The following is a 21,681-nucleotide window of genomic DNA, read 5'->3' as shown; positions in this document are numbered from 1 at the left end:
AGAGCTCTCTAAACTGGGGCCATGGAACCATAACTACTGTAGGCGCATGCCATAAATTACTTAAACTGCTGCCTAGATTGTTTTTCTGTGATAAGAAAATAAGTACTTTAAGGGAAATTGTCAAGTATCTGCTATCTAGTTTTTATAGATGTATTTATTTTGCTCACTACTGCTTGTAATTCCCTTATCATTTAGGGCCTGAGTCTGCTGTCTTACTAACACTAAGCAGCAATTTTTCATGAAAATAATCCTGTGGAAGTTTATGGGATTACTTGTGTGAGAAAGGACTCCTCACTTGAGTAAGGGTTGCCCTTAAAAATTACATAATAAGATGCTCTCCTTCAGATTTTATCCATGTCTATTTAGCAAAGATCAGGGCTTTTCTGCTACTGTTTTGTTTGCTTGTTTTCCAAAGCCTAACATGTTGTGGGGCATAATTTCAAAAGTTCATGTGCATTAAAATGGACAGCTGCATAAGTATGACTGGAATACAAACTTTTGAAAATATGGCCTTTTCTGACCCATTGTACAAAAACTTTGACTATTGCTTAGAATAAATAGACAAGAATTAAAAAAATAAAATACCCTATAATTAGCTAATGGTTAATGGCACAATAGTTGGGTATGTGTGTGTGGAGAGAGAGGCATACAGAAGAAGAGATTAGCACCAAGATACAATGAAAATAGTGTCTGCTAAACATGAAGTGAAGAATAAATAAAAACTGGTTTGAAGGCATGGGATCTAATTAATTAATTAATTAAAACACCTTTTATTGGATTATTTTCCCCAATCCCTATTGTCTCCAAATTAACTTTATTAGGCTAATTAGGCCTTGCTTCTGCAATCTGATTTGCATGGATGGACTGTTGCAGTCACATGATTGACATCTCTGGAGGCAATGCTCCAAATGCATCGGGTGCCCCATGGCTTTTTAATTGTGTTGTCTTCACTCCACAGCATGCAATATGTGGGCAGGAAGCATATGGGTCATTATCTTTATGTTTTTCTATTATTCTGTCATTGCTAATATTTTATTCTCCAAAGCAGTAACTGAGAAATTGGGTTGGCATTTAAAATGCAACCATCTCCAATACATACTACTCTACATCTTATAGGGAAATAATGTGTAAGCATAAAGACTTTGCACAAGAAAACTAAGGGTTAATAGTGTTTCTATTTTTAATTAAATAATCTAAAAGAAAACTGACCAAATTTTCTTAGCACAGCCAGCAAATAGGAGGCCACCATGAATGTAAATTTGAAAGCAGAACAGTAGCTCTCATTCGATTACAACTTTTGTGTGAAATTTTCACATATTGGAAAATTTTCTACAGATTTTCATGCAAACTGTTTCCCTCTATCTGTGAAACTGAAAAGCTACTCTCTCTAAAATACACATTTATGAGTTCTTGGCCTGAAGGCAGATGGGAGAAAAGAGACAACCTCACCATGTGCTCCAGTGGATTGACCATGCAGCTGGGGGCCAGGAATTCATGAGTTCCTTCGTCACTGACCTTAATAACACTTAGCACTTACATGGCTCTTTACACGTATTAGTAGCACACACTGTGAGGCAGGTAAATATCAATGTCCTCATCTTACATAAGGGTAAACAAACTCGGTTGACTTGCCCAAGGTTATATAGGAAGACTGTGTCAGAACTAGAATTAGAATGCATTTCTCCTAATGCTCAATCTAATCCCTGATTTACTAGACCACAGTGCCCCCTGGACAAATCACATACCCTCTCCCTGTTACAGTGACTAAAGCCCCCCCAAACTGGCCAAACTACATTCCACTTTCAGTATGTGCTAGCACAGATGAGTATGTCATGCTGTATGGTAACTGTTATAACACATTTTGTAGGATTGACTCTGCTACAGATCTGCTATGTGACGTTGGGCAAGTCTCTTCATCTCTCTCTGTCTCTGTTTTTCATCCGACCCTCTGTCTGTTTTGTCTGCTTACATTACATGCTTACATGTCTGCTTTGGGGCAGGGATTGTCTCTCACTATAGGTTTGTACAATGCCTCGCTCAGTGGGGCTCTGACTTCTGTTGTGGCCTCTAGACGTTATGGTAATAAAAATGATGATAAAATAATAAGAAGCCTGAATCCACAGAACTATAATTTATTGTATAAATAACTTAAATTGTGGCCCATTCAAATACATTGATTAATCCATTATTTTCAACATGGGCATATCTGAGCTCAGTATAGAGGTCCAGAGTGTGAACCTAAGCAGAAAATTGCTCCTATCAAATCAAGCTGAATTAAAATCCTAAACTGTAAATGTTTGACTAAAACAGGACTTTGGCTACTGCACAGGGCTTAATTTTCAACAAATTAGGATTAAGAGCAAAGTCTCTTTTTTGAAGGGACATTATCAATCACTTCTTCAGACAACTCTGCAAGTTCAGTAAGTAGATGACTTGGCAAGTTCAGTAAGTAGATGACAAATTTTCTGTTATAATGCTCATAAAATTGCTCGTAAATGCTCATAAAATTTGTTTTCCCCAATATAATTTACTTGGTTAGCAGAGTTTGAATTGATTTTATTAAAACAGGATTGGCAGTTTTAAGTGGTTTTTAAGAATTTCTTAAAATTTGTTAGTTATGTCTATTTTGCCAGGAAATTGCCTTTGTACACAAAAGATTAACTTAAAGTCATCACATTGTCTGTGCAAAATAGTTATGCCAACTGGTAATGTATTGGCATTGGCTCAGTACCTCAGATAGTTGACTGCAAAGATATGTCTCTAAAAAGCTGAGAAATCTTAAAGGTGTCCTACAAAGAAATAAAACAAAACTGGGTTTATAAAGGTGACCTGAAAGATTTTGTGTTCTGCTTGGTTCTGTTGTTGTTTAGTTTTACATTAGAAATTCAAGTCCTGTCTTCCCAGAAGACTATAATGGCTGGAAAATTAGTGAAATTATGTCATTTCAACAGTCAGGAAAGTGAAATTTGAGCATTCAAAACAAGAAGAAATCTTTAGTCAGGTTAACAAAAATCTAATTTATTTATTTATTTGTCACCACCTATTTAACTTCAATGGCCAATTAATATTTTGGATAAAGGACATCTCTGTTAAAATTCAGCACCCTAAGGCCTTCAATTTAGGTGTAAGATCACTCAATAAACACATCTTCCTCTAAACACAGGAAAACTCATAGTTGGTATTCCTGATACTTGAAGGTAACAATCAGACAGATGCCCCTTCCCTTCTGCTCCCTACTTTCTTTTTACATCATAAAGAAGGTAAAAAGAGCACACGCCTGATTTTAAAAAAAGGCTTAACTATTTGTTCAAACTAAATGTTTAACATCAACATTACAGCTTTTAGACTGAAAGCAGTAATCTGTTTATCACACTACCAGCCATTTTTAGGGCAAAGTTGTTACGGCAGGGAGATTGAAATGAGAGCTGAACAAATAGAAGGAAAAATTACTGGCAATCAGTCATTAGACTTCAAAAATGAATTTCAATTCATCCATGTTCACAAAAGTGAATTTCACGTTGTGCATTGATTGTTAAATTTGTAATTCAGACTTTAGGTTAGTTACTTAAGTCACTGAATGCCTTTTGACAATGGACTTTAGGTAAGGAAGCTACAGAGAGATCTCTATAAATCTGTGTTTGCTTAAGCAGCATATGACTAAGCATTTGGGACACGAAGCCACAAAAACATTTGAAAGCTAGGACTATTATCCACTGTACCCTCCACCCTGTCTCAGGAATATTGCTGGAAATGATATGGTTGGATGACAATTATGACTTTTAGGTGATCATCCCTCCCACTCAAAAACAGATTAAAAGTAACTTTACACAAATAACTTTTAAAAAATACAGATTAGAATTAACAGTTGTGCTTCAAAGGCAGGTAATAAATACTAATTAAGGGCAAAATTGCCATTTTCCAGACTGCCCCATATGTAGGACAATACGTTGTGATGCCCCAAGAGGAGACCAGAAAGTTGATTGCAATTCTGAATCATAATCTGTCTCCTGGTTTCCTTCTGCTCCCACAGGGGCCAATCCCATAGCTAACACAGCATATGTCCTCATATATGCCAGTGCAGCTGAACTGGTTGGCATGTTGGCAGAACCAAGGATCCACCCATTACCTGCCCCAGACTACCTTTTCTCCACCCAGTATCTGGGGAGGAAGGACATAGTGGCCTCCAGGAGACTGCTGTAGCCTACATACTGCTACCCATGCTATGGCATGCTGTATGTGCCAAAATCTTCATAAGATAAGGCATACATTTTCTCGTGATCAAACTCAGCAAATAATTGTTCAGCCTAATAATCAGAATTTAATTCTTTGCACTGATGTTATAACCATGTTTGTCCAGGATATTAGAGACACAAGGGGGGTGAGGTAATCGCTTTTATTTGACCAAGTTCTGTTGGTGAAAGAGACAAGCTTTTGAGCTACACAGTTCTCTTCTTTACCTTACCCACCTTGTCTCTCTGTAATTTAATCCTGGCAGTGGAATAAAATTTGCAAGTAGATAGGTTTGCCTTATGTAAGGGGACTGTTGCCCCCTTACTAACACTCAGTGGGGGTGTTTTGGTTGGCTACCTCCCAGCACTAAAAGGGGAAGGGTCGATGGCAAATCAGGAGCCTGAGACTGACAGTCCCCAGGAACAATGGGGAGAGGCCAATGCTCCAGATCAGCCTGATTGACAGGGCGGGCAGGCTAATCAGGGAGTCAGGAGGCCGGGGGGGTCCCGTCCTCCGTGTGAACTGGAATGGCCTGAGTCAGACAGAGTGGGGCCGAGCTAAGGAGAGAGCAGGGGCCCGAGCTGAGCTGCTGGGAGCAGAGCTGCAGCCCCAAAGCCAGAGCACAGCCCAGAGAGAGCAGAGCTGCCCTGGGAACAGAGCTGTAGCAACCAGAGCCAGAGGGGCCAGACAAGCAGCCAGGAAGCAGGTCAGAGCTGGGAGCAGAGTCACAGAAGCAGCCTGCAGAGCAGAGCTGTGCTGGGGGCAGAGCTGCAGCAACCAGAGCCAGAGAGGCCAGAGAAGCAGCCCAGGGAGCTGGAGGCAGAGCAGCAGCAGCAGCCGTTCTGAGGCAGAGTGGAGCCGGAGCTGGGGCTGGAGCTGGAGCCGTGTGCAGTCTGAGTGTGGTGAGCAGCTGGGGAGAGTGAGGGGGACCCTGGGCAGTGGACCCAGCACAGGGAGACGCCTCAGCCAAGAGGCCTTGCAGGCCAGACTTGCAGGGGGATCATAACCCCGACGGGGCGGGGGCGACGCTGGGAAGAAGGGTCCTGCCACCTAGAGCCTGAGAGCGTGTGGCCACCACCAGAGCAAGTGTCCAACCCACAGCGTCCCTGCAGCACAGACAGGGCCTGAGAAGCAGGCCTGGGACCTACAAGGAACAGACTGAACTGCCCTGACGTACCAGAGACACTGGTTGTAATGTTCCCTGCCACAGAGCGGGGTGATGTGTTTTCCTTTAACCTTTCCCATTTTTCCTTATTCTTTTTTAAAATTAATTGTTAATTAAACAACTTGTATTTGCTTTAAATTGTATGAAATAATCAGTGGGTCAGGGAGGTGCCCAGTGCAAAGAGAGTAGCCTGGAGTGGGGACACCCTAGCCCCTGTCCTGGGTGACCACAGCAGGGTTGGGGGTCGAGCCCCCCAGGAATCCTGGGCCCAGCCTTGTCGGGGTTTACGAGGACACTGCCAGACAGGAGAGTGGAAGGGGAGTCCTCAAGGGCAGGGAGGCCTCTGGGTAAAGGAAGTGGGAGCGAGGACTCGGATCCTTTCGCTAGCCCACTTCACCGGGGTAGTGCAGAAGCCAGGAAAGTTCCCCACAATAGCGGGACCATTCCCCCGCTTACACTTACAAAATAAAAAACAAACAGCATTTATTCTACTATAGTAATGGTCTAAAATGCTGGAGCACTTACATTAGTTAGTGCAAATAGTTAAATGAATGTTATAATACTGTATAGCTTCATTAAAGGCTGAAAATGAAGAGATGAAAGCTGGACTGTAATATGGGTTAATGCTAGCGAATCAGCCAAGAATTAAGTTAATGAAGAAATATATTTGAAAGGATTAACATTGCTGTGGAAATTACAGTTCCACGAGATCGATCCCGTAGGATTAAAGAGAGAGACTGTGAAAGAGCAGTTGAGTGCAACTGGTAGATCTACTGGAGGATGTTTTTTTTTTTTTAGTTGTGATCAGTAAGGTGAAGTAGGTTGCGAGGAGCACGGAAAGCCAGAATACATCATAAAGCAGAGTAGAAGAGATGAAAGAGATGAACTGATAAATCCACATCCATTCCTGGTGTAAGTGTAACTCACACACCTCCTGGGTGTGGTGTTTTGTCCCATCTAGTGGCACTGAGACCACTTAGAGCAGGGGTGGGCAAACTTTTTGGCCTGAGGGCCACATTGGGTATAGAAATTGTATGGCGGGCCATGAATGCTCATGAAATTGGAGGTAGGGGTGTAGGAGGGGGTGAGGGCTCCAACTGGGGGTGCGGGCTTTGGGGTGGGGCCAGAAATGAGGAGTTCAGGGTGCGGGAGGGGGCTCTGGGTTGGGGTGCGGGGGGAGGTGACAGCTCTGGGGTAGGGCTGAGGATGAGGGGTTTGCGATGCAGGAGGGGGTTCCAGGCTGGGACCAAGAGGTTCAGAGGGCAGGAGGGGGATCAGGGCTGGGGCAGGGGGTTGGAGTGTGGGGGAGGGATGTGAGGGGCTCTGTTTGGGGGTGTGGGCTCTGGGGTGGGGCTGGGGATGAGGGGTTTGGGGTGAAGAAGGGTGCTCTAGGCTGGGACCAATGGGTTCAGAGGGTGGGAGGGGGATCAGCGATGGGGCAGGCTGTTGGGGCACAGGTTGTGTGTGAGGGCTCTGACTGGGGGTGCAGGCTCTGGGGTGTGGCTGGGAATGAAGAGCTTGGGGTACAAGAGGGGGCGCTGGGCTGGGATCAAGGGTGGGAGGGGGGATCAAGACTGTGGCAGGGGATTGGGGCTGGGGAAGGGGCTCAGGAGTGCCCCGTCGGCTGGCACCACCCCTGCAGGGAACTGCGGCCAATGGGAGCTGCGGGCGTGGCACTGCAGACAGGGCAGTGCGCAGAGCCACCTGGCCACATCTCCGTGTACTACGTAGGAGTCGTAGGGGGGTCGTGATGACTGCTTCCTGGGAGCCACGCGGAGTGGGGCAAGCACCCGACCCCGCTCCCCAGCTGGAGCGCCGGAGCGGGGCTAACCCCCAATCCCGCTCCCTGGAGGGAGCTGAGGATCAGATTAAATGGTCTGATGGTCCGGATGTGGCTTGCGGGCCGTAGTTTGCCCACCCCTGATTTAGAGAGAGGTTAATGAGTGTGCTCTACAGTCTTAGCTAACAGCCATATGGCTTTTAGCTCTTGCAGTAGAGGCTCATGCACTAAGCTCCAGAGGCCCTAGGTTCAATCCCGCCCGCTGACGATCGGGGTCTGTTGGTGTTACAAGTGGGGGCTTGTCTGGGATTTCAACTGGGAAGTCTCTGACGCTTGGGACACACTTCCTCAGCTAGGGCAAGTTTGCCCTAAAACCCATAAATCTCCTGGGTGTTGTGTTCTGTTCCATTCCACCTAGTGGCACCGAGACCACTTAGAGAGAGATTAATGAGTGTGCTCTACAGCTATATGGCTCTTAGCTCATGCAGTAGAGGCTCATTTACTAAGCTCCAGAAGCCCCAGGTTCTATCCCGCCCGCTGCCGCCGGCCTTACATAAGTTAGGGCCTGGCTGAGCTCCAGCTCACTCCTATTTTGTACACATTCCTTCCCTTACAGTCAGCTGGTAACTGTATATATAACTTGAGTTAATGAAGCCCTTTCATAGACTCATAGACTTTAAGGCCAGAAGGAATCATTGTGATCGTCTAGTCTGACCTCCTGCACATTGCAGGCCATGGAACCGCACCCACCCACTCCTGTAATAGACCCCTAACCTCTGACTGAGTTATTGAAGTCCATGATTTCAAGACTTCAAGTTACAGAGAATCCACCATTTACACTAGTATAAACCTACAAGTGACCCGTGCCTCTGTCATGGAGTGTGGGGGAATTCAGGGCCCTGCACCCCCAGCTTCCTGCGATTCACCATGACTCTTAGTCAGCCAGTAAAGCAGAAGGTTTATTTAGAAGACAGGGACACAGTCCAAGACAGGTCTTGCAGGCACAGACAACAGGATACCCCTCAGTTAGGTCCATCTTGGGGTCCTCGGGCACCCCAGCCCCCCTTGGGAGGTCAGAGCCCTCTCTGCCTCCCAGCCACCTCACCAGCCCGCTTCTGAGACTCTGCTTTCAGCGACCCCTCCCACAGCCTTTGTTCAGTTTCCCAGGCAAAGGTGTCACCTGGCCTCTAACCCCTTCCTGGGTTCTCATGTTACATGCTCAGGTATTCTCCATCTGTCAGTCTCCCATCCCCCAATGCAGACTATCCTAGGCACACTCCCCTGTCAGCATTCACAGACCACAGTAAGAACAGTCCCAGTTCGGCACAGCCTCATGCTGCAGAGGAAGGCGATCTTTGACAACAGTCATTGAAGGTAAATTCCTTCAATTCTGGCATTTTCTCTGCTTCGCTCTGGCTTTCTGCTGTAGTTAAATCTCAAACACTCAGGGGCTTTTCCAGGTCAGTGGTGCCCCAGAAAGTATTGCCCTTTCTCCTCTCACATTTTGGAGAAGTCCCAGAAGGCATGAGATTTGAAGACAGCAGCTGGCTTAGCAGAGCTGCTAGATCTACTAAAATACCAGGAAGAATCAGTAAAGGTAGGAGGCTCTTTGAGCAAACGAATCAAGTAGAGTGGAATACTTATCAAAAGTTTTATGGGAATACTGTTTCTGGTTCAGTTCAGTTCCATATTTTAGGACAGTCCAGGGGTTTTTGTTCTCCCCTTCCCCCCATACAACTTGAAACCAAGAGATTAGGTCCCAATCTAGCTTCCATTAAACTGAATAGAAAAACTTCCATTGACTTAAGTGGAAGTTGGATTGGGGTCATAGTAGCATTCAGAATAGGACTAGATGACATTGATATGGATAATAAGAACATGCATAGTTAAATTAGATAGGATAAAAAAATCATGACAGATAGAAACCTTTGTGCTTCAGGGTATACCTTAACCATTCATTGACAGTGGTTGGGAATAAACATCCTGTATGAGCAGGTTAGTATATAATTGTCCATAATAGGTTTTTGCTCCTTCCTCCAAAGCCTCTGGTACTGGCTATTATTGGAGACAGGATATCAGAATGCATGGCCATTGGCTACCAGCTCAAAGCCGTAGTCTATCTTCCTTCTCTATTATGCATACATGATCACTTCACAAGTGAGCCCCAGAGACCATCAGCCAAGGGCCTCATCCTGCTAAGGCAGAATGCAGGCATCTGCTTGCTTTTAATCGCCATTGGTGGTTATTATCTCATAAGAGGTGGCCAACACCTTGGAGTTTTGAGCTTCATGTCTTAAAATTTCTAAATTAGAAAAGTTTATAATTAATTTCCATAATGGTCTAATTTCTTATTTATGTATTTATTTAATTGTGCTCACTATTTTGGATGGAAACAGCTCCAGTTTAGTGACATTATTGAATCTCAAAAGGATTTTGTTGTATTTTTGAGAATATTCCTTTATTATGGTTTCTTTACTTTCTTTTATACGATAGTAGCATCATTAGAAATTTTCACAAGCAAACATCCAGAGCCACCTTAAAAAAGCAACATGAAAGAAACTAAGAAACCAGCTGCAACTGAGAAATTTTGCTGTATTTCCAAGCTTAAGGTGATCTTTTAATTATTTTATTTTTTATACACCCAGTTGTTGTTGTAGCTGCTTGCCCCTAGGTTAAGTTATAAACCAATGGAATTTTAGGTACAAAGGTTGCAAGCACTGATTATTTTTAAAGCTCACAGTTAACCATAAAGTTCAAACATAGTTTATTGTAAAATGTTGTTTAATGTCCATCGCTTTAAGCTCTGTGACGCACTGGAGGGAGCACCTGAAAGCTCCTTGTTAAAACTCCCCTCCAAACTGAAAGAGGGACTGAGGGGATTTCCCTTCTTCTGCTATAGACACCTCATTTCTGGAAACTGCTAAAGGATTCTTGGCAAAGGTGACATGTCAGAGGTGGACTCAAAAATGAACTAATATTTTGCTCTGAATATACCGAATTGTGCCAGTTTTTTTTAAAAAGCTTAGAGGCTTCATTTTGTATTAATATTTCACAGTCACTGTTTGTTACTAGTTTTCCTACGCTTGAAAATGATCATTAAAAGTTTGGAAGTTACTTAAAAATATTATCATTTTTATTTCGTGTTTACTAAGTAATACCCCCAGATGTAAAGGCATCACTCAGCAAATGAGTGCATTTGTATTTAAATCATCTCTTGTCAATTACTAAACTTTACTTGAAAAAAGGACATATCATTATTTACCATTAATATTTTAAATTTACTAACTTTGGGCCAGATTGTGAACCCTGCTCACAGGGGAGAGTAGTTACTCACACAAGTAGTCCTCTCAAAGCCAATGGGACCGCTCCTGTGAGTAACTGATGACCCATATGAGTAAAGCCAAAGGCCTTTCAGGTCACTAACTTGGTTGGGGTTCTTTTTCCTTTGGCACATGTGTTATTCAGTCCCACAGATGGCGATCTTGCAACAGACATTTGCTCAATGGGGAAATTGCTGACACCTACATTTTCTAAAAATGAACCTCTAACATATCCTTGGCTGTAGAACTCCATGTTAAGTAGTGTCTGGTGAAGAATGGGGATCCGAGGGTTCTGAAGGATGAACAGCAATGATAACACAGATGTATGTGAACAGATGGAACATAAAATCCTGCTCTCCTTATTCACACACGTAGTCCCACTGAAGTCAGAACACTATGCACAAGTACAGCAGATAAAGCGTATGGAGTTGAATTTGTATTTAGTTCAAAACTCCAGGACTATGTATTAGCTTTCACTGGAAACACAACGTTGTTGGGGAAAGTAGCTATGAAATATGCCTTAATACTTAATACTTTTGTTAATTTGTGCATGTATTCTTCTCTTCCTCTCCCAGGTATTTCTGCTGGCATCATCATTTGCATATCTAGCTAAAACTATGTCTGGGGCTTACATGAATAGCATGCTCACACAGATAGAAAGAAGATTTAATATTCCAGCCTCTCTGGTGGGCATTATTAATGGAAGCTTTGAAATTGGTAATCATCTATTTTAATATTCTTTGACAAAACAGTATTTTTCCACAGCTTGGGTGAGGGGCTGTTTTGGCTCTTGCCTTTTTTCATAAGTTTGTCTGGTTTCGCAGCCACTGTGTGACCTGTAGATGTGTCTGTGACCAGATCCTATAAACTGTGACTCGTGTATTTAGACCCATTGAAATCAATGGGACCATTTATGTGACGAAGGGAATGCAGATGCAAACTCTGATTTAACTAGCTCCTGGATCTACTTAGGAGCTGCCAAAGAGCACCTGACTGTTATATTTTGCCAATAGAATGTCCAGTTTAACACCAAAGATACTGTTTAACATTTATATGGCACTGTTCATCAGATGATCTCAAAATTCTTTACACGGGTAAGTACTTTTATCCTCGTTTTACAGGTGGGCAGATCTCAAAACTGTAAAAACATACTTTTGTAAATAAAGTTTGGAGATTTGACTCTGAACAGACAGGGAGCAGATCCGTTGAGAAAGAAGGTGCTATTTCTTTGGTCACTTTTCAGAAAACAACTATATACACTTCAATGCTTAAGAGCAGGATTGTCCCCTGGAATTGTGGCACCCTCCTGACTCCCGTTTCTGGCTACCTGCCTCATAGATCATAGGGCTAAGGGCAGTGGCGGATTAATAATTTTGCCGCCCCTAGGCCGGGAAATAATTGCCACCCTGGCCCCGCCCCGACTCTGCCCTTTTCCCGCCCCCATTGCAACCCCTCCCCAAAGTCCCCGCCCCAACTCCGCCCCCTCCCTTCCCTTATTGGATCCCTTCCCCAAATCCCCACCCCCGCACCACCTCTTCCCCCAGCACGCGGCATTCCCCTTCCTCCTCCCTCCCTCCCTGCCCCGTGAAACAGCTGTTTCGCGGCGCAAGCACTAGGAGGGGAGAGAAACAGGATGCAGCGGTGCACTTGCAGAGGAGGCGGAGGTGAGCTGGAGCAGGGGGGTGGGGCGCGGAGGGGAGCTTCTGCCCCAGCAAATTTGCCGGCCTAGGCCTTGTCGGCCTAGGCAATAATACAGCGCTGGCTAGGGGAGAGTAGCCCCTATTGGGGCCAATACTCCATCTCCCACACCAGCAGGGAGAGGGAACGGACAGGCCCCTGCCTCCACAACAGGTATAGATCTACAGCAGATTATTTTGCCCCAGAGCAAGGAGGAATCCTTCTGAGTGTCACAATTTCCTCCCTTGTCTGTTTCTTGGGTAGTGCAGCTATGGGCCACCCATTACTCAGGGAAGCTTGTGTTCTGCAGCACCTAGATTCAATATGATCTTTTAAAAGCTGGGATTCTAGGTGCGTGGGGACAAAATGAGATCCAAAAAGAGTCTTTAAAAAAAAAAAAAAAAAAAAAGGATCATACCTGTGATATTGTACGAAAAGCTCTCAGCTCTGCTATTACTCAGCCCAATGCTGCTATCAGTGAGGTCGGTTAAGGACAAACATAGGGCTCATTTGTGGCTTTGGCACAAGCCTCGAGCAAAGGGCACTAGGTAACTGAGCTGCTACAGGAGCAGCGCAGGAATTAGACTTTGACTCTAAAAAGGTTTACTTTACAGTGTAGGTCCTGATTACCCCTTGCTTCGGGGGGAAGGAATCTGCATTAGCCCCATAATTGGCACAGATTATTTCCCCTGGAATGCTGGCTCATTGATGCTGGCCGATGCAATGGTGGGGGATGGAGCCAAGGATCCTTCCACTTCTCTCCCCTACCTGCCCACTCTGCGGCCTGGTCTACACTATGAGTTTAATTTGAATTTAGCAGCATTAAATCGAATTAACCCTGCACCCGTCCACACAACTAAGCCATTTATTTCGAAATAAAGGGCTCTTAAAATCGATTTCTGTACTCCTCCCCGACGAGCGGAGTAGCACCAAAATCGATATTGTCGTTTCGAATTAGGGTTAGTGTGGCTGCAATTCGATGGTATTGGTCTCCGGGAGCTATCCCACAGTGCACCATTGTGACCGCTCTGGACAGCAATCTGAACTCGGATGCACTGGCCAGGTAGACAGGAAATGCCCCGCGAACATTTGAATTTCATTTCCTGTTTGCCCAGCACAGGAGAGCATAGGTGACCACAGAGAGCTCATCAGCACAGATAACCATGCAGGCCGATAATCGAAAAAGAGCACCAGCATGGACCGTATGGGAGGTACTGGATCTGACCGCTATATGGGGAGAGGATTCAGTGCTAGCAGAACTTCGTTTGAAAAGACGAAATGCCAAAACTTTTGAAAAAATTTCCAAGGGTATGATGGAGAGAGGCCACAATAGGGACTCAAAGCAGTGCCACTTGAAAGTCAAGGAGCTCAGACAAGACTATCATAAAACAAAGGAGGCAAACGGTTGCTCTGGGTCAGAGCCACAGACATGCCGCTTCTACGCTGAGCTCCATGCAATTCTAGGGAGGGTTACCACCACTACCCCACCTCTGACCGTGGATTCCGACGCGAGGGTAATCTCATCAGCCACACCTGAGGATTCTGCGGACGGGGAAGAGGAGGAGGAGGAGGACGAGCTTGCAGAGAGCACACAGCACTCCATTCTCCCCAACAGCCAGGATCTTTTTCTCAGCCTGACTGAAGTATCCTCCCAAGCCAGTACCCAAGACCATGACCCCATGGAAGGGACCTCAGGTGAGTTTACCTTTTAAAATATAAAACATGGTTTAAAAGCAAGCGTTTTTTAATGATTAATTTGCCCTGAGGACTTGGGATGCATTCGCGGCCAGTACAGCTACTGGAAAAGTCTGTTAACGTATCTGGGGATGGAGCAGAAATCCTCCAGGGACGTCTCCATGAAGCTCTCCTGGAGGTACTCCAAAAGCCTTTGCAGAAGGTTTCTGGGCAGTGCAGCCTTATTCCGTCCTCCATGGTAGGACACTTGACCACGCCATGCTAGTAGCAAGTAATCTGGTATCATTGCATGACAAAGCCTGGCAGTGTATGGTCCCGGTGTTTGCTGGCATTCAAGCAACATCCGTTCTTTATCTCGCTGTGTAATCCTCAGGAGAGTGATATTGCTCATGGTAACCTGGTTGAAATACGGTAATTTAATTAAGGGGAGAGAGGTGGCCATTCCTACTGGGCTGTTTGCCTGTGGCCGAAAAGAAATCCTTCCCTGCAGTTAGCCAAGTGCGGGGAGAGAGGGTTACGGAGGGGGGGGGGGAATTGGTGCTGAGCTTTTCGCCTTTGGCTAGCAGGGATCTTCCCTGATACCAGCCACGCGGTGCGGGGAGGGGTACAGCGATCATCCCAGATAATTCATGGCGGGAGGGGAGGGCGGGGGGTTAGTTTGGTTTCTGCAGGGATCTTCCCTGATACCAGCCACGCGGTGGGGGGAGGGATAAAGCGATCATCCCAGAGAATTGGATTGGGGTGGGGGGTTAGTTTGTTTTCTGCTGCTGAAGGTTAACAGGAAAACCGCAGCAGTCAACGGGCTTTGCTTGGTATGTGGGAAAGGAGGGTGCAGAAGCCGAAAGACAATGGCTTACCATGGCCGCATGCAAGCTGAATTCTGTTGCCTGGACCTGCATCTGTGATCTCTAACACCAAAGCCACAGGCACTCAATATTAAGATGGAAAATGCGACCATGTACTGAAATCACATGTGCTATGTAATGTGAATAGTGTTGTTCACCATGAAAGAGATAAGCATTGTTCTGTAAAATGTATCTTTTTAAAAACTTCTCTCCTTTTTTTCATCCCTCCAGCAGTTGCAAATTTTTCAAGCCTCCGTCCTCCATCCCGAAGGCTATCTCAGATAAGGCGGCGGAGAAAGAGGACACGAGACGACATGTTCTCGGAAATAATGGAATGCACCTGCAATGAAAGAGCTCATTTGAATGAGTGGAAGGACACGGTATCTAAGTACAGGAAAGATGCCAGTGAATGTGAGGTCATGAGGGACGCTCAAGATGAGAGATGGCAGGCTGCAACGCTGGGGTTGCTGCGTGATCAAACGGACATGCTCCGGCGTCTGGTGGAGCTTCAGGAACGGCAGCAGGATAAGAGACTGCCACTGCAGCCGCTGTATAACTTCCCTCCCCCTCACCATGTTCCATAGCCTCCTCACCCAGACGTGTAAGAACGCGGGGGGGGGGGAGGCTCCGTGCACCCTCCCACTCCACCTCAGCCACCAAAAGGCTGTCATTATATTGAATTTTTTCAGTGGCCTTTTACTTCCCTCCTATCCTCCTCCCAAACCTCACCCAGGTTACCTTGTCGGTTCTTTCCCTATGTTTATAATAAATTAATAAGGAATACATGATTTTTAAATGATAGTGACTTTATTTCCTTTAAAAGCAAGCTGTGATTTAAGGGGGGAGGGTGGTTTGCTTACAGGGAATGAGTCAATCAAGGGGGCGGGTTTTCAACAAACAGAACTTTCACACCGTAGCCTGACCAGTCATGAAACTGGTTTTCAAAGCTTCTCTGATGCGCAGCACTTCCTGGTGTGATCTTCTAATCGCCCTGGTGTCTGGCTGCACATAATAAGCAGCCAGGCGATTTGCCTCAGCCTCCTACCCCACCATAAAGGTCTCCCCCTTACTCTCACAGAGATTGTGGAGCACACAGCAAGTAGCAATAACAATGGGGATATTGGTTTGGCTGAGGTCTGACCGAGTCAGTAACAAGCGCCAGCGACCTTTTAAATGGCCAAATGCACATTCTACCACCATTCTGCACTTGCTCAGCCTGTAGTTGAACAGCTCCTGACTCCTGACCAGGCTGCCTGTGTACAGCTTCATCAGCCATGGCATTAAGGGGTAGGCTGGGTCCCCAAGGATAACTATAGGCATTTCAACATCCCCAACGGTTATTTTCTGGTCCGGGAAGTAAGTCCCTTGCTGCAGCCGTTTAAACAGAGTAGTGTTCCTGAAGACGCAAGCGTCATGAACCCTTCCCGGCCAGCCCACGTTGATGTTGGTGAAACGTCCCTTGTGATCCACAAGTGCTTGCAGCACCGTTGAAAAGTACCCCTTGCGGTTTATGTACTGAGTACCCTGGTGCTCCGGTGCCAAGATGGGGATATGGGTTCCATCTATTGCCCCACCACAGTTAGGGAATCCCATTGCAGCAAAGCCATCCACTATGACCTGCACATTTCCCAGAGTCACTACCTTTCGTAGCAGCAGCTCAGTGATTGCTTTGGCTACTTGCATCACAGCAGCCCCCACAGTAGATTTGCCCACTCCAAATTGATTCCCGACTGACCAGTAGCTGTCTGGCGTTGCAAGCTTCCACAGGGCTATCACCACTTGCTTCTCAACTGTGAGGGTTGCTCTCATCTTGGTATTCTGGCGCTTCAGAGCAGGGGAAAGCAAGTCACAAAGTTCCATGAAAGTGCCCTTACACATGCGAAAGTTTCGCAGCCACTGGGAATCGTCCCACACCTGCAACACTATGCAGTCCCACCAATCTGTGCTTGTTTCCTGGGCCCAGTATCGGCGTTATACTATAACCTGCCCCATTAACAGCATGATCTCCAAAGCACTGGGACCAGCGGTTTGATAGAATTCCATGTCCATGTCCTCATCACTCTCGCCGTGGCGCTGCCATAGCCTACCTCCTTGCCGCCTGGTTTTGCAGGTTCTGGTTCAGCATAAACTGCACAATAACGCGCGAGGTGTTTACAATGTTCATGACTGCTGTCTTGAGCTGAGTGGGCTCCATGCTTGCCGTGGAATGGCGTCTGCACTGTTCACCCAGGAAAAAGGCGCGAAACAGTTGTCTACCGTTGCTTACCTGGAGAGGGGGGAGGATGTACCCAGAACCACCCGCGACAATGTTTTTGGCCCCATCAGGCATTGGGATCTCAACTCAGAATTCCAATGGGCGGAGGAGACTGCAGGAACTATGGGATAGCCATGGGTTAGTTACCCACAGTGCAATGCTCCAGAAATCGACGCTAGCCCCGGTACATGGACGCACACCACCGAATTAATGTGCTTAGTGTGGCTGCATACATTCGACTTTATACAATCTGTTTCCAAAATTAGAATTATATAAATTCGGATTAATCCTGTAGTGTAGACATACCCTGCAATGCAGTCCCATAAGGCAGCTGAGAATGGAGCCCTTGGAGGGAGGGACCTGTGAGGGACATACAAACCCACCCAGGATAGTTTCATGCTTTTGGTGAGATCTGACCTTTTAACAAAAGGAAATTGGCAAAATTACTGATACTGGGTCTTAAAAGGTGATGGTTTAAAACTAATTAGCCCCTGGTATTAATACGAACATGTAACTGAAAAGACTTGTGGATATTGTCATCTTGACTGATTTAAAATTTCAGGATTAAAATAATCTTAACATGTCACATGTAATGAACTCAATAGTAATACACCAATGCAGAAAGTTGCACCCATACTTAAGTATAAGTAGGACTTTTGAGTGTTATTCCTGGCTCAATGCAGTTTGACTATCAATTATATATAAAAAGGATATGCCAGCATTTCTTGCACCTTTCTCTGACACAGCTGGTGCTGGCCATTGGCAGAGACTTAATACTAGACTAGATGGACATATGATTTATCCCGATATGGCAGTTCCTGTGTTTCCTATAAAAAGGAGGATGTCTTAACAAGTGTATCAAAAATTATACCTGCCCTGGATCATTTTGGGTCTGGTTCTGCTCTCAGTTATACTGGTATAAATCCGAAGTATAGTAAATCCAGTGAAGTCATAGGAGTTACACAGATATAAGATGGATGTGAGTGAGATCAGAATCAAGCTCTTTGAGTCTATTTATATTTTATAATGACATTCAGTACAGTAACCTCTTTTTTCTCCCCATTCAGTTATTTTTCAACTAATGTAAATTAATCAATTCTTCTCTCTATATGTGTTCGTTTAAGTACTTAGATTTACATTTCTGCATTTTCCCCATCATTGCATTTGGGTGTTAAAATCTGTGCAATAAAATTTGTATACATAGAAAGTGTCCTAAGAGAATAATAACAACATACCAAGACATGTACTATCTTGGAGCTGCAGGGCCTAGTTTCTAGAAAACAGTTTTTACAATATATCGTAAAGCTTTTCCTCACATGAAATGTTCCCTCTCTAAAGAGAAATGATTTAATGGGAAACTTTCTTTGTCCATGTTATTCCTCACAAATCAGGGAAGAAATAAAGGGGATATCAAACTGACTACACTATGTAGCATTCCCATCAGACCTTAGAGAATAATAGATTTTTGAGTTCGGTTTCCAAACAAAAAAATACGGCGGGGTGGGGGGAAATTTGGTTAGTTTTGAACAGAATTTAAAATTTGTTTTTCCATGCCAAATGGGAAAAAAAGGTTTGTTTAGAAAATGTAGTTTCAAAACAATATTTTGTTTCATTTTAAAAACAAACCATTTTGACATTTCAAAATGTTTGTTTTCAATTGTTTTTCAGCTGAAATTAATAGCTCAATTAGACCCAAATTTGAAAATAGTGCCAGTGCCCTGAAAAAGGCATTTTTTGGCAAATTTTTATTTGCTGAATACATTTCACCCAGTTCTAATTCACATGGATTCTGTATTCATCTGTGTTTTCTCCATTAACTTGTAATTTACATTTCTCTGAAACTGCACTGACGGCAGTAATTTAGTATGCTGGTGGTTGTTTTCTTCTTCTGACAGCCTCAGTTGATATTCTCCTCTTTAGTCATAATTTCTACTTTATTTAACATTCTATTATCAGACTATGGCCTAACCCTTTATGCAAAAAACACAGACGTCATAGATGGAAAAGTCTTATTTAATTCATCTAGCCAATCCCCTTGCTAGTACAGTAACACCCAAATAGGGTAACTTGGCATGTAAACGTGAAAATGAACTATGCTCTTCTTTCTGCAGGAAACTTGTTGGTGATAGCATTTGTGAGTTACTTTGGTGCAAAACTTCATAGACCAAGAATAATTGCTTTGGGGTGCACAGTTATGTGTTTTGGCTGTCTTTTGATATCACTACCTCATTTTCTCATGGAACGGTGAGTATTTAGCTAATGATGGACCAGACTGTGGTATCCTTACTCACCTTGAGTAATACGTTAGTCCACAAGTGGTCCCACTGAAATCAGTAGGACCACTTGTGGAGTAAGGTACGCTCAGCATGACTCAGGGTAGCAGAATCAGGTCTTTTTTTTTTTTTTTTTTTGCAAGAGCTTCAAAAGTTAATAGCTACTTCCTAAACACAGATTAATGGTTGGGAGAGTCACATTTCTACTGGGCAACCGATAGGTGCTGACTTTTATTTTTTCTCGGGGGTACTCCACCCCTGCTCTGCCCGAAGGCCCCTCCCCCACCTTGCTCCCTGCCGAGGCCCTGCCCCTGCCCTGCCTCTTCCCACCCCCACTCTGCCCCTCTCCCGGGGCGGCTCCAGGCACCAGCGCACCAAGCGTGTGCCTGGGGCGGTAAGCTGCAGGGGGCGGCCTGCCAGTCGCCGGGAGGGCGGCAGTCAGGCTGCCTTCGGCAGCACGCCTGCGGGAGGTCCACCGGTCCCGCGGCTGCGCCGGCAATTCGGTGGCGGGGACCAGCGGACCTCCCGCAAGCATGCCGCCGAATCCGCGTTACCAGTAGACGTCCCACAGGCGTGCCACCGAAAGCCGCCTGACTGCCGTGCTTGGGGCAGCAAAATACATAGAGTTGCCCCTGCCCTCTCCTGAGGCTCCACCCTCACTCTGCCTCCTCTTCAACCCCTCCCCCAAGGCCCCCAAGGCCCTGCCCTCCCCCAGCCACCAAACAGCTGATCAGCGGCGCCAGTAAACATCTGTGGCAGGTGGGTGCTGAGCACTGGAGCACCCATGGAGTCAGCGCCTATGGGGCAACCTATGTTCTTCCATTTTGTTTCATCTCCTGATCAGAATGGGCACCTGTCACCATGGATGATTACCTCCCTGCTCTGTAATGGCTCAGCATGTGCAGCTCCAAGTTGCATTGCCCTTTATTACTATCGTATTAGGATATCATAGTAGAATTATGAGTGTACCTTATTATATTTCCTTGGCCCTGAAGTCTCTTTCTCCTATGTTTGTAATGATGCCTAAAATGACCACAAGTAATATCACACATGTACATCACTGACTTGTATCCCCCTCTACAAAATCCTTTTTCATGGCTTCATCTCCTATGGCCTTGATTGATTCAACTCTTTCCTACATGGATTTTCCAAGTCCCAGCTCTCTGGCTGCAGCACATATAGAATATATAGGTTTCTATTATGGGGTTTCTTTCATCTTCATCTGAAAATTCTGATACTGGATTCTGTCAGAGACTGAATACTGGACTGGATAGACCACACGTCTGATCGCGTATGACAGTTTCTTTATTCCAGAGATGACTTTTGGTTAATGAATGGAACATTCAATTAACTTTTGATGCAGTTTTGGTTCTTATTATATCTGCTCATTCCTTTTCTAAACAGCTTCAATAGAAGAGAATAGCTTTATGAGCTGGATCTGATATATTATCTCTTAATTTTATTTTGGCTCAAACAGGTATCAGTATGAAACTGCCCTTTCACCATTAGAGAATTCTTCATCAAGCATGTCCGTGTGTCTCATAAACCAAAGCCAGTCCTTCAAACATATGGAGAAACAATCAGCAGGTGCGTCTCTTTCTATGTCTAGTGCTCCTTTTGTCAGGATGTCATTATTAGGTCGTTCTTTGTGGCTCAATTTAATAAAGCACATGGCCTTCAAGCTCTTCACGGTTGTGCATCACTGTTCTGGAACTTAAAGAAAAATTAAAATACTGCATGCTACTTAATACTACATGCTATTTAACAACCACACTTTGTGTTACATATCACTTTTCATCTGAGGATTTAGAGAATTGTTCGCCTCATTTTATGAAGGTAGAATATGATACACAGAGAAGTTAAACAGTTTGCTTAGGTTACACAGCAAATCAGTATGCAAGTAAGGAATAAAACCCAGAAGTCCTGATTCCCAGTCATTTGCTTTGGGCAAATGATTTTGGTTTCACTATGAACATTGGTAGATTTGCATAGCTCTGTATGAACTTTCAGCCTGAGTTTTCAGTTTAAGTGATAGCACAAAATATTGGTTTTATACAACTGTAAACTGAATCTCCTGACAATGTTGTTGAAATTTGGGCTAGCTCAGTCCTGTAGTTTCATGGTAGCTCTAATGGTGGCATCAGTTTTGGGAACCTTAAGTCAGGTCTTGAAAGGCAAAAAAGCTTTTAGGAGGGCTGGTAGAAAAATTTCAAGTGAAACATTTTCATATTGGAAAATGAGATTTTTTTTAAAATCAATTTTCTGCAGGAAAAGATAATCTTCAGCAAATTTTCCATCAGGAATATTGAAACAAAATGCTTCATTTCAGGGAGTTGAACCCAAAACAGTGAGCACAGCAAGCTACAGGGAGCGACCATGGTGTATCATGGGAGACGTTGTGTAGCCAGGTAGCAGTACCCATAGGAAAGAATCAGGAAAGAG

At 44.8% G+C, this 21,681-nt stretch overlaps 1 protein-coding gene across 10 annotated transcripts in view; it reads left to right on the top strand.

The window, feature by feature from the left end:
- The first annotated feature begins 2,334 nt into the window (after window positions 1-2,334).
- LOC101953438 (solute carrier organic anion transporter family member 1A2) overlaps window positions 2,335-21,681 on the top strand; it is a 33,392-nt gene continuing 14,045 nt past the window's right edge. For 2 of the 10 annotated variants that reach the window (XM_065568090.1, XM_024103162.3), the window contains exons 1-5: window positions 2,335-2,445; window positions 9,669-9,784; window positions 11,071-11,212; window positions 19,078-19,210; window positions 20,717-20,826. In XM_065568090.1, coding sequence (XP_065424162.1) covers window positions 9,725-9,784; window positions 11,071-11,212; window positions 19,078-19,210; window positions 20,717-20,826 — 445 coding nt within the window. In that variant the 5' untranslated portion in view covers window positions 2,335-2,445; window positions 9,669-9,724. Of the gene's footprint in view, window positions 2,446-4,727; window positions 5,133-6,148; window positions 6,308-9,668; window positions 9,785-11,070; window positions 11,213-19,077; window positions 19,211-20,716; window positions 20,827-21,681 lie in introns of those variants that run through there. The other 8 variants (XM_065568093.1, XM_024103160.3, XM_065568106.1 and 5 more) reach the window with 7 other exon arrangements.

This window comes from Chrysemys picta, chromosome 1 (genome assembly GCF_011386835.1).
Source record: "Chrysemys picta bellii isolate R12L10 chromosome 1, ASM1138683v2, whole genome shotgun sequence".
NCBI lineage: Eukaryota > Metazoa > Chordata > Testudines > Emydidae > Chrysemys > Chrysemys picta.
This window is presented reverse-complemented; position numbering and strand designations above follow the sequence as displayed.